Source organism: Linepithema humile, chromosome 1, assembly GCF_040581485.1.
Source record: "Linepithema humile isolate Giens D197 chromosome 1, Lhum_UNIL_v1.0, whole genome shotgun sequence".
In the NCBI taxonomy this organism is placed as follows: Eukaryota; Metazoa; Arthropoda; class Insecta; order Hymenoptera; family Formicidae; genus Linepithema; species Linepithema humile.
Window position 1 is genome coordinate 6,977,437 of NC_090128.1, and position 13,573 is coordinate 6,991,009.

At 34.2% G+C, this 13,573-nt stretch overlaps 2 protein-coding genes across 4 annotated transcripts in view; one reads left to right on the forward strand and one right to left on the reverse strand.

Annotated features, from left to right (window-relative positions):
* Window positions 1-12,762, reverse strand: part of Dh44 (diuretic hormone 44) — a 35,516-nt gene extending 22,754 nt beyond the window's left edge. The window contains exons 1-2 of one of the 3 annotated variants that reach the window (XM_012379953.2): window positions 12,622-12,762; window positions 10,170-10,275 (exon numbers count right to left, since the gene is read on the reverse strand). In XM_012379953.2, coding sequence (XP_012235376.1) covers window positions 10,170-10,229 — 60 coding nt within the window. In that variant the 5' untranslated portion in view covers window positions 10,230-10,275; window positions 12,622-12,762. Of the gene's footprint in view, window positions 1-3,891; window positions 4,358-10,169; window positions 10,276-11,510; window positions 11,673-12,621 lie in introns of those variants that run through there. The other 2 variants (XM_012379954.2, XM_012379956.2) reach the window with 2 other exon arrangements.
* LOC105679736 (tRNA-uridine aminocarboxypropyltransferase 1) lies at window positions 11,930-13,306 on the forward strand. Its single transcript, XM_012379952.2, has 4 exons — window positions 11,930-12,391; window positions 12,453-12,593; window positions 12,671-12,842; window positions 12,923-13,306. The coding sequence occupies exons 1-4, from the start codon at window positions 12,161-12,163 to the stop codon at window positions 13,267-13,269; spliced, it is 891 nt and encodes a 296-aa protein (XP_012235375.1). The 5' UTR covers window positions 11,930-12,160; the 3' UTR covers window positions 13,270-13,306.
* Window positions 13,307-13,573: the final 267 nt, after the last annotated feature.

Below are 13,573 nucleotides of genomic sequence, written 5' to 3' on the forward strand. Positions count from 1 at the left end.
TTTTTTTTTTTTTTTTTATTGAATGTAGAAACATTTTGCAGATAAAAGGAAAATTGGGAAAAAGAATTTAAGACGAAAGACGAGAGAATGATTTTGTTATACTGAACCTGTCAGATTCGGTTGTCGCGTTGTCGATATAGAACAATCGCAATGTTACACTCTTTATTCGAGAGATCCGCGTTCGAGGTTCGACCTTTGTCGTTGGCAAATGCCGAATGGGAGAAAATCGATCGTTATATGCGTTCAAAACTTTCAACCGAAGGCAGCCCTACCGGATTACCGGTCGCGCCGATTGGAAGCCGAAAGAAATTTGATTAACGCCATGATGCGGGGCTCGTTTGGCAACGTCATCCGCTGCGACGATTACATGATATTCGATGCATTGTAAGCTGCATACTCACACAAGATAGTTAAATAAATTTGGGAATCTAATAAAGATATAATATTATTTAGGTAAATTATTCATCCAATTTTGTTAGCTACAAATTCAAATTTAAAATAGAAATTTAAAAAATTCAAATCGAAAAATGCAATACTATATCATTGTCACTTTGACGTATGTGATATATCATAATAATTTCGGGAACGCGAGATGGAAACGTCAGCTGCCCCGATTACGAATAGTCGGCGATATAAGATGTACTGTAAGCTGCATGTCAGCACGATGCAAAATAGCGAAATAAATTTTGGAAACTTTTGACAAAAAATTAAATAATTACATGTTATTTGGATTAATTATCCAATCAGCTTTGCTGGCTAAAAAGTCAAGCTTAAACTTTAGAAATTTGAACATTTGAATAAATGAATTCAAAAATTATATTTCACCATCGTACATAATATATCATAATAATTTATTATACAGATCACCGGTTAATAGCAGATTCCTGAGATCCATTTGCAGACGAAAATCTTTATACTAAAATGTCAAGGCTATTACAGTTTTTAAACGGAAAGTGTTTATATACATATATAAAATTGCGATGTGCTTAAGTGTGTGAATTTTTGACAATCTAATTGGTCAATTTTAAACACTGTCCAATTAAAAACTATTGTAGCCTCGACATTTTAATGTACAGATTTTCGTCTCTAAATCGATCTGAAAATCTGCTATTAACAGGTGATATGATTGGTCTTAGGAGGAGATATCCTCTTAACAAAAAGCAAATATCTAATGTCACTTTCTGTAAATTGTATATAAAATATAGATCAAGATTGATTGGCTTCGTGTAATAAGCAACATTGTTTGCGGCGAAACATCTAAAAGTAATGATTGCGAGTTTCGTATCGCGCACGAATTTGTACGAATAACGCTGCGTGAATATTTCAATGCTGATCGAAAGTGATTCTCCAGACAAATAAAATTTGCACAAACACGTGTAGGTCGGAAATCGAATTGAAAAAGTATGAACGGGAAACAACTAATAACGAGGCTTCCTATGAGATGAACTATATAAATCCATGAATCTGGGATCAATCTCACAAATCGCAATATCGAAGGATCAACATGTACTCGATATATGTACATATACTTGTGGAAGTTTACAGCTGCGGAATTTGTTCTGCCCTTTGAATCTGCGTTTAATCAGGAAAGATAAATGACTTTCACGGTAAGTGCGCTGGATTTCATCATCATCGCGTTTACCTCTTTCACAGAATTATACTGATTCGTTTAATCTCGCTTATCGAGCAATTACGACCTACTCGTGAGAAGTGCGTGACAATGATTCATCGATTTCGAACCAGCTTGAATCTAACCTGCCAATCTGTAATTCTTTAATTGCACTATTTCACGCATCGCCGCATGCCGGTATAATATCCGATCGAACGAACAATATTATTATAATTATTATTATTATACACAATATGTTATTTCTGCGTAAGTACACGTAATTACTAGTTATTATTAATAACATTTGAGTGGAATGCTATAAATTTCCAAATTATTGGTCATTATTTATATTTATTGAAAATCCAGTCCTTCCAAAATCCTCTGAAATCCTTAAATCATTTTTATCCTTTTTATACACGAGCAAGTGAAATATAAGATTTTGTTATTTAATTGCTTTTATAATCTCACTCAATATAAGAATATCAAAATATTACAAAACCCAATTTTCCAAACCGAGGGGCTAATTTAATATCGGCATAATAAAATATTGAAAAATTTTTAAAACACATTTTTTTATACATAAAAAAACACTCTCATATAAACATACTTTTTAAAAAAACAAAACATCCTAAAAAAAGAAACAAAAAGCAAGGCTGTACCAATATAAGATATTGCGAAGGGTGAAATTCGCTGAATAAATAATAACGTTTCCATTATACATAAAAATTATTATAAAAGGACAAGACAGACAGGGCCGGATTTTGGCATAAGCAATATAAGCAATTGCTTAGAGTCCCGCGCCAGCAAGGGCCTCAAAGGTTCCATACAACTAATTTCATACGAGTATTAAATTGACGGAAAAAATTAAGAAAGCCCTCTTTACAGCCAGTGCTTAGGGGCCCCCTACGATCTAAATCCGGCCTTGAAGACAGATGAGTAAAAATAGAATTATATATTAAAATAAATAAATAAACTTATTATCTCAAAGAAAAGTTAAAATAGAAACGCGGTCACGATCCCTCTATTTCCTATAGATTCGATATTTAATTCGTCGGATCGAACTAGGATTTTACTGCGCGTTAACATGCGTTGCGTCAGTGCCCTTTTAATGCAATTCAATGGATATTAATATCATTTACTATCGGTTTGCGATATTAATTAACTTACATGCACATGACTACCCTTACCTTATAATAAAACATATATTTTTAACATTAACAACTGTATTTGCATATTTCTACTTATACAACTCAGCGCAAATGCCGCGCTGAGATTCGCGTTGTGTGTAAAGCAATGCAGAAAGTTAAATCGAAATGTGAATCTGCCTGACAGCGCAATGACACGAGCGGGACATTTATAATAGTGAAAACCGTTCAGTATCTGTTTCTATTTCCTTCAGGCTGCATTCTCGATTTTCGCATAAATCAGGATTAGCGCACGACGCTGAAATATCATCTAAATATTGCCGAGCCGCAGCGTTAACTATCAATGAAGTTTAAAGGTTGAATTTGCACACGATAATGACGCGGTATATCGGATTATCGCGCTCAATCGATCGGCGTAAATAAATTATATTATTTATGACGTTCGGTAACACGCCGAACTGAACGGTTGATCGTGACGCAATCTAAACGATACGATAACACGTTTCTTTTAATATCACTAGATTATATCACAATTCGCTGCGTGGGGTAACGAACACGGTTCCGTATAGTGAAACGATCAAGCATTAAGCCATCCTAGAGCCACAAACAAACAACAGATGGTTTATTTCTAACGTCACCGTGACTTTGATCGTGATACGCCACATAAATCGCTTATCAACAAACTCGAGATAAGAAGATCATAATCGGCGAAATTGCACGTGCTAAAGACGACGTCAAACATTCCGCATAGTTTTCATTATCACTCACGTGCAAGATCTATACTCTCGATGAATCAGCGAAAGTCTCTATATCGCGACTGTTGCAATACAAATATTTGTAATGTCAATGCGAGCCGAAAAGGAAGCAAAAATTAAAAGAAGTAAAAATTCACTACTATTATAAAGTGAACTTTTTGCACGATAATCAAGTAATTTCAATAAAACATATGCTATTTCAGACACACACTTTATTTTAAATGCGATATTCAATAATTACGCAATAAATAAAGTAAAGAAAGGAAAAGCCAATTCCCGACCTCGTCGAGTCGTTGTCTTGAATCTTGTCACGTTTCAACGCGGGCAAAATGAATGCTCAGCCGCAACGATGCTTCGGGGAGCTTTCGGGAGAACCACTTACTTGTTGAATCTCTGCGGAGTCTCTGCGGAATAGCGGTCCGATAGAAATCCAGTATCTCTTCCGATTCTTCCTTCTCTCCCTTCTCTCCCAAAAAACAGAAGAGGGGAAAGAAAACGCGGCGCCAAAGACGAAATTCTTTATCTCGATGGGTGAGAACGAGCGGGATCTCGTCGACGCGCGATGACTTCCGGTGGCTCAATCAATCGAATTCGTCGATATTAACGTTGAGAGCGATCGTCGGAACCGATGAACAAAAAATCCAAGGTGACAGGGCCCGCGTTAGCGGCGATGATGAGCCCAGCTGATGAGCCCAGGTACCTGGACAGAGACGCCTTTAACAGGTGGCCACCGGCTGGAGTTCCTCACTGTCCAGAGTACTAACGACGTATGACGTCGACGCCACGGTGCGAAGGGGCTTTTATAGCCGGTTGGTCGGTCGGTCGGTCGGTCTGTCGGTACCACCGACTTCGGCGGCGGCGGCTTCCTGCCTCCTGCTGCCTAGGGAAACTCTTGGTCCTATCAGCCGATTTGTCCTACACCCCCGCTCTCTCATGCTATCCTTTGCGCCACCGCGAGGCGTTGCGAGAGCAGCAAGGGAGGAAAGAGGGTCGTGAAGTAAATGTGCGATTTTATCAATGTACGCTCGCCCTCCGAGCGCACACCGCCCTCGCGCATCTCTTCATCTTTTCGCAAAATTAAATATAAAAGATTGAACAGTCCCTTTGCGAATAGTTTAGAGTGTGGAATTTTTTTGCAATTTATTATATATGATATATTATTATTGCGCGTGTCTGAAATAGCACATATGTTTTACGCAAATATTTATTGTATAAAATGCCAATTTCATAATAATAGTAATCTAAATGTGCATATTTAACAAACATAATTTTTCATTCAATATTGTTTATTTCGTAAAAATGGATCTTACTTTATAAAAATCATCATCATTGTGCACTGGAATAATTAATGAAACTGACCTATAGTATTTGAAGTCAACGAGTCATCCGTTTTAGTATTATGCGAATAAATAAATTTATATCAGAAATCAAAATAGAAACTTGTTAATGGGTTGGTACATATTAATTTCTAGAAATTCGTGTTATTCAAGGAAGCAAAGTTTTCATGAACGTAAACACGTAAAGTTCATTTAAATAATTTTCAATTGGTTTATTCATCACATTACTTTGGAAATTGACGAGCTAAATTATATGCGCAATATGTTTCTTGCAAATTTTCATAAATATATAATTTGTTCGCAATAGAAATGAAATATAGAATTAGCCCGTTAATATTGTTCTTAAGAGAACCCGACGAAAATGTATATATGAAAGATACATGCTATACCGATAGCGTGTTTGGGCGGAAATTGCCGAGCAAGATGTTACATGAAGCGGGTTACATCCTGCCCTTCATCGTTATTTTTCTTTTTTTGCCGTTTTATACAACAATACCTACGTAAGAAAATAGCCGCGTGTACAATAGCCTATTGTGAGAATATTTCTACTTAAAGTAAGCAATTGCGACATAAAAATAAATTGAAAAGTAAATTATCAACTAGAATAAAGAGTAACATTTTCATATTCGTGCCATTTATCCTCTATTGGTTGAAAATTTATGTTTCCTTGATTTTTTAAGAGTACTTATTTCCAGTTAATTATTTTTATTGCATACCAAAATTGAGTGATCATTGCGTTAGTTCCATGAATATTCCCACATACAATTTCATATTAACGATTTTATATTAATCTAATAATATTTATTAATAATACTATTCATGACATGCATTGCAATGATGATTATGAAAATACAACACCTGCGCAAGCACGAAACTTTCGGTAACGAAGTTCACCGGATTTACGCGAGAATTCGTTAAAGCTGTAATTTAATTATATTCTAGAGATAATGAATTCCTATTTGTATTACCATAAATCTTATTAAACATTTTCTATTGCATATAAATATATTCGAGAAATATACGTAGTGTGTCACAAATATAATAATCTGTATGAAATTGAAATGGTATTTAAATAATTGCTATGTTTGCATCGTGTTTTAATAAATTTTTCTTTTGTAAATGAAAAGAGGTAAATGGAAATGTAAATGTGCAATAATATTATGTATGATAATAATGGAAAATGAAACAACATTTTTCATTCTTTCCGAAGTATCAAATCTCGATGGAAGAACGAAATTAATATTCGTGTTTTAGTTTGTGAAAACAACGCAGGTCATCACAGCGAGTTAATAATGGAGCATACAGAGAGATATTCGAATATCAAAATAATAAAACATGAGAAAATCTAGTCGCGTGTTAGCATAGCTTCACGAAAATAGACGCCACAAAAACTAATAAAAATACTTAAATAAAACGTCCATAAAAAAATCTTTATTTATATAAGACTGTTGTATGAAAGTTAATTATGTAAAAAGAATTTGAACGAAGAGAAAAAATATGAAATTAGAAACGAAAAATTAAGACTTGAATACAGAATGCATACATTATGCACAAACAGCGACAAGTGAGGAAAAAATTCTCGTTGGGTGCATGATTTATAAATGCTAATTCAATGACCGATGATAAGGTCCACTTAACGCGCGTCACGGCAACGATATATTGTCGAAAACCGCTACTACTCGCTGTACCATCGTGAAATTTCACCCTAAAGTAATTAAACAGCACGTCATCGAAGCGCAACTTTATCATCGTGCCCAGCGCCGACCTCCAACCAACTGCCTAGCCATCTCTGCCATTAGCAGTCCCAACGTCTAGACTTCATCCTATCAATGTCGATACTGGATACCGATATTAGCAAGTATATGGACGAGCATCGACAAAACAGAGCCTATAAAATAATCGAATATTTATGTCGAATTCTCGAAGAAATAAATGCTTGGATTACTACGATTCGAATCAAGCAATTCTCACAGTGGAACAACTAATCGACTGAACCGACGTTTGGTCGCCTCTCGTGGAGTGTAGCAAATTCACGAGAATGATGTCAACACTTGTACTCGTACTCGAATGTATAAAATAGGTAACACTGAGGAAAATGATTAAAGCACGTGATGGAATTCGATAGAACGCTTGTCGGAATTTTGGTAATTATCGAATTTTCAACATTTTCAGTTCAAAATAAAAATTTAGACGCGTACGAAGGTAGCACTTACATGTACCGATTTCTCTGTAAATGTGCACATATTTATACGTGTGAAATAAAAGCGTAAGAAATAAAAGTGTAGAAAAATGCACTCGACTTTTAGCAATCTGCGGAAGGGCGTGAGATTAAAAGCGAAATTAATTAGTTCGTGTGCATGTGCAATCTGTGTGTGCGCACGCTATCAATGCTTTATTCGCGTCCTTACCGCGCGCGCCGTTGCAAAGGGATCGATCGTCCGTTTCATTCGATTTCGCAGCGCGAGTTCCTTTTATCGAATTACAAGTGAAAAAAACGTGATCGCGTGGACGAGACGGTCCACGTGCAAGATCAGCTCTGTAATTGTAATGTCCAGCTGTCCTTTGTAATACGATGTGTCTCGTTACACGGATGAGATTTCAATGATAGATCAGGTGATATTTCAATAACAGATTTCGGTCTTTAACATTCAGTGTCCCATCTATAAAGTCTTTCATTTTGTATGACTTTCAACATGTCAATTATTTAATAAATTCATTAAATATGTAGCAAAATTGTGTTTGCCTTTTAGAAATTTTTTCGACGAAGATAATATATATGCAAAAAATGCAAACAATTGATGATTTCAAAATTCTGAAATAGAATATCCTCTTAAATAAAAAAATTTTCGAAAACACGAGTTTCGCTTCCGTACGCCTCAATTTTTTCACGAACGCGAATTTCGCATCAAGCTGAAATGATGATCGACGATGCGTAATGTAAATACTTTCGCAAATATTACTGCAATATTTACATGCGAAAGCACGCTCTCTCGCATTTCGGCGCGTTTCAAGGGCCACACGCACTCGAACATCCGTGGCATTCGACTCGAAGCGGTCGAACGCTACGTAAATGCGTAATGGGAACGAAGCATGAGTGGATCGATTGCGATCGATAGATGCTATCAGACTGTGATAGACGAGAACTCTGCTTGGTCCGTGATCAAACTAATTGTCTCAACGCTTGCTCCTGTTCTAGCGCGGCTGTCCTTTTGTCGAATTTTTCACTGCAAGCATCACCGCTTTGAGACGTTTCAAACTCATCCTGAATTACCCCCCCCCCCCTCTCTCCCTTCCCTTCCACCCCCCCGGCTCTTTCTTTATTAATTAAGTTGGAGTTTGCGCGAAGATAATTATTTGCAGATTTCGACGAAAATATGAATAATCTCTTTGAAACAAACCAATTTTATCGCATTTTGCACATACAAATAAACAAGAGAAATGACTGCTATCATAAGACATTTCTGAAAGAGGCAAGAAAATTAATCGAAAAGTTATAGCATAATTATGTTAATAGTAACCAAATGGCAAAGGGTATATTGCAAGCGAGAACTCATGTATTTCAAATTTACGGAGATACTGACGACGTCATTGTCGGATTAAATCACGCCTGCGATTTAACGACAATGTTGGATTCCGTTAGTAGGCTGTTTTTTCAACCGTGAAAACTAAATGTCTATATGCGCCGCCGTGCAATGCCGCCGGAATAGAGGGTAGCGGCGTTTGACGACATATATACGTAATATATTCGGCAGAAACTGCGACTGCTCGGTCGGCGCCCCCGAAAGTACGTATACGCGAGGTAAATCGGGTACACTAACACATACATATACACGTACAACGAAAGCAACTTGTCTGTCCATATAATTACAAATTACGAGCATGCTAACGTCGAATCCCGCCAAGAATCGTAGGAGGAAACGTGCTCTCACTGTGACGCACAGTTCGCAATGAGGTCGTCCGGAAAAAGATAAAAGACGTCTCTTTATCTTGTCTAATAAATTTAAGTAACATAAATTTCCAATTCCAGTATTAATATTCGTACTAAAATATTATTATTGTACTAAAAAGTGTGTATTAAATTATTTATTAATTTTATTTAAATTTAGTTTAATTATTTCTCTTCAATTATTTTTTTTTTCATATCCCGATAAAATTAATTGTATTACGTTCCGTTTCCGTTTACTTGCGATAAGAGACCAAGATTCGTGTTCACGCGAATAATTGGATAAATCCGAAAGTTATATATATATATAATACACGTGGTCTGTAATTTATACAAGAAACTGTGTGTCAATGTCAGATATAAAAATAAAAAAAATTGATTTGCGCTGTTATTACGCTGCACAGCAAATAAGGACGTTAATTGCTCGAAGTAGGAGAGCTGCTTTCGCCAGTCGGAATTATAAAACATCTTCTTTCTCAAATATAGTAGTCATTCATCAAACGAGAAGGAAAGGAAGCGTTTCTCGCCCGTAAAGAAAACGACAAATTGAAAGGAACCGAGCTCAAGAAAAGTGTACGCGAGCATATAATTATGCATAATTGGTTGATTGCAGCCAATCAATTCTTATTCGCGATGTTGAATCGCGCGACAAGATGTATCGATACTACATGGAAAAAATTTTCCTTCCTCCCTCTCCCCTTTTTTATCGTCTGATAATTAAAGTATATAATAAATCAAATCTAACAGTAACAGGTAATAATAAACCAAATTCAATAAAATCTTATAATAAAGGAAACGAGAATGAAGCACATGCACTATAACGATCTAGCTAAAATATATATTCACTATCTTACAGTTTGGAATTTTAATCTTAATAAACAGATTTTGTGATAAATTTAGAATCAATTTGCAACTAAAACTGTTGAGCCAACAGTTTCTAAATTATGAATAATTTAATTGTTACATTGCATACATTTTCGACACTCTAAAATAGTACATATGGGTCATTCGTATTCGGGCTAATTTTGAGTGTCAAAATATCGAAAAAAAACTCTAAAAAAACTCACAAATCTAATTTGAGATTTTTAGAAAATCTAAAAATTCGAAGTGTTTATTTCAGTCAAATTGTAATTTGAAGTTTAAGTTGCCAAAATACATAACAAAAAAATTTAGAGAATTGCAAGAAATAGACTTTGGCTAAAGAAAAATCAACTATAAATTAGTTTAAAAAATTCGTCTTAATGTCAAATTAAATTGCAAATTGTAGAACATTCTATATATATGTAAACTTTTAGTCAAAACAACTATATTACTTCCGATAGTCCAATTAAAATTAGAGAGCAAGTGCAACTTTCTCAATTATCGTAACTATTAACTTACCGTGTTGTCGAAATCGCGTTCGATCCGCCTGCAATTTTCGCCATCGTTCAATATTTGCATCGTACATCCACAGCTTGGCTCTTCGCGATTGCATACTTCGATTACACTGAAATAAAAAAAAGAAATCTATTCTTTTTAATAGCACTTTTCATGTCACTATTCTTTCTTCTATTTCTGCACTTCAAACACATACTCAAGAAGAATTAAAGATTTCCAAACATTGATTACTCCTACTTTATCACTGAAAAAAATGTTTTGCTGATGTAGGTAGATTTCTAGATGTCACAACAAAAATGTATCGCTATTTTTTGTATCTGCTAAAATATTGTTTGTCATCTAAAATTTATAACAGCAACATTCTAGCAATATCTTCTAGAAAATTTAGGTCTCATTGCCAAATAATAATAATAACAATAATTGAGTAAATGAGTTTTGATACTGTAGCTAGAACGAGCTATATTTCTTGTGAGAAATATAGCTGCCGATTATAACGGGCGCATTATACAAATTATGTTAGATGTGAGGATCATACCTCCATAGCAAAATCACAGTGATATCATAATAATATTTCTCTGTGACGCTCAAATATGTCATAATAAAATCGTAATGACATACAAATGTCTGCTTTATCACAGATATAATGTCGCTATGACATCATTGTGATATAAAAAAAAAAAAATATATAAAATAAGAAATATATAGATATTTATCTACTCAATTTCTGAACAATCAGTCTATCTAAATTCCCTGTTTGGATTTAGATATTAAACTGATAGAAAATTATTACATCTTTAATATTATTAGCTGCCTTTTGCAAGTTTTATATAATTCTCATAATTAAAACTTAAATACGAGATAGATAGCGCATAATGCGCCCTAATGAATAAAGCGTCCTATTTAAAACATTAACTTATCTCCGAAATAGTGACCATCCAGATTTCTAACCTGGTTAATCAATAACAAGTTTAAACAAGTTTTTAAAATTATTAACTCTTTTCGAATCATCCTACATATTCTTTTTCAATTTCAAGCGTAAAAATTGCAAGATACTGACACTAAAAAAACACAACAAAGCATAAGCAAACAAAACTCTAAAAAGAAAGATATTCATAACAATACTACTTTGGAAAAAAATAATAACTCATGTAACATCATTAATGATATCATGATTTTCAGTAAAATGTATCATTTAACTTTTCCTCGATCGATCGACGAATATTTTCATCTTCAAATACAAATCTAATATCTATTCAGTATTTCAATTACAAGAAAGAACATAATCCTTATGCTATGCGACCGTTTGATAATATGGCGAAGCATGTAGAAATGTGAGATTCTTACCTTAAATCATGATTTATGTCAGCAATTAAAACTGTAACAACTTCACAAAGTTTTCTAGACAAGCGATATAAAAAGATTTCGTATGTTAATTATTACGGATTTATTATCGCGAATAAACACGAAGATCACTTTCATCTCATTGTCCACAATGTTGGAACACTGAATGTGAAATGTTTTTTTACGAGAAATAATTTGAAATGTACTCTGAACGTATCAGAGTACCTGTGACACCACGCAGCATGAATTTCGTGAATTATCTTCGATATCATAATGAAATGTTGATAATTCAGAACATTACTGACTGTCGATAACATCGGAATTATATCAATTTTTTAGCTAATTTCAATCATATAAAATCTAGATTATATTAATCACACTCTTTATACATTACACTAAACAGATTATAATCGTAAAACATTATTTAGTAAAGATAATACAAAAAATAAATATAATTGATTCTTTTGCTTCTCTACTACATCTACAGATGTATACTTGTCATGCTAGATACAAAGTCATTGATTTACTCGTGTTATTGTCGCATGTAAACAGCACACGTTTATTCGCACGATGGTCCAATTGCCCATGCTAGATACAAATTTATGTGCACTGTTATAAATTAATAATATTTTTTCGCGATAATATTTGAAAATATGGCAGAGTGTAGTGTGGAAAATATCGGCAATGACGAATTGCCGGAGGTGACAAGAAGACAGAGGATAATTGACCGGGCACCTTTTCAGAAATTGAAAATTAAAGATGTTAGGATATTAGACACGATTAAGGACAGGCAAATATGCAAGCTCTGCTACAAATCACGGAAATTCTTCTGTTACACTTGTTGCCTACCTGTCATCGACCGGTCATATTTTCCAAGAGTCAAGGTACTGTTGATATAAGCTGACTTTGTTGGACTTACAATGATTTAAAGTGTTTTGTTCCTAGCTGCCGATTAAGATTGACATCATTAAACATGTTCACGAGATAGACGGCAAAAGTACTGCTATTCATGCAGCAATACTCGCTCCAGAGGATGTGAAAATCTACACATATCCTGACTTTCCAGAGATATTGAATAAAGAGGAAGTATGAGAAAAGAACAATTTATTCTTACCTTGCAGTTCTTAAGAATAGCTACTAACTTAAGGGATGCCATCTCTTAGACTGTTTTAATCTTTCCTAGCAACAATGCGACAACTGTGGATGCTCTCTTTACAAAAGGGGAGAAGGATGATGATTCAGCGAGACCAACTGCATTTCCTATAAAAAGAGCTATTTTCATCGACAGTACATGGCACCAAACCAAAGCGATATACAAAGACCAAAGATTAAGAGGTTCATAAAATAGAATATATTTTCTGCAATTGTTATAAACAAAATCTTTTGTGTTATAACTTACATTACAATTTTTGCAGAATTGCGTTGCGTTATTTTAAAATCAAGAATTTCTCAATTCTGGCGTCATCAAAAGAAAAGTCCAAGATGGTATTTAGCAACAATTGAAGCAATTCATCAATTTCTAATAGAACTGCACACATGTGCTCTTGGAACTGTAGAAGAATATGCCAATTTAAATAATTCTGTTTCAAATGGAGGACAAAATTCTGTAACAAATGAAGAAGAAACGGAGTATGAAGAATTGAATCAGAAATACAATGGACAGTATGACAATCTTTTGTACTTTTTCAAATACATGTATGATAAAATTCATTCTATGTACGATCACAATAAGTTACAAGCTTATAAAAGGCCACTAACGTAGCCGTTTCGTTATGTTAATAAATTCTTTTACATAAAAACTACATTTAATTTAATAACCTCGTTTGTTTTTACAAATTATAATATTCGTTTATCACTTTGTTCTACAAACTTTTTTTTTATTAAAACTGATGTATGTTATATTCTAAAAACCTGCGAGATGCAGAGTAAACGCAATTATACCAATTTTGTGATTTTAAAAATCTATTTTGAAAATTACCTAAATTCATAAAAAAATTATTTTCCAAAAATGTATGGTATAAAGAAAATTTCTTACTCGAGAATGTTTTTGTTTTCTAGCTAAACAT

Coding starts and splice junctions, on each gene's coding strand:
- LOC105679736 (XM_012379952.2), top strand. CDS start 12,161: ATGGCAGAGTGTAGTGTGGAAAATATCGGCAATGACGAATTGCCGGAG. Junction 12,594..12,670: donor AGATATTGAATAAAGAGGAA/GTATGAGAAAAG, acceptor GCCATCTCTTAG/ACTGTTTTAATCTTTCCTAG. Junction 12,843..12,922: donor CAAAGACCAAAGATTAAGAG/GTTCATAAAATA, acceptor CAATTTTTGCAG/AATTGCGTTGCGTTATTTTA.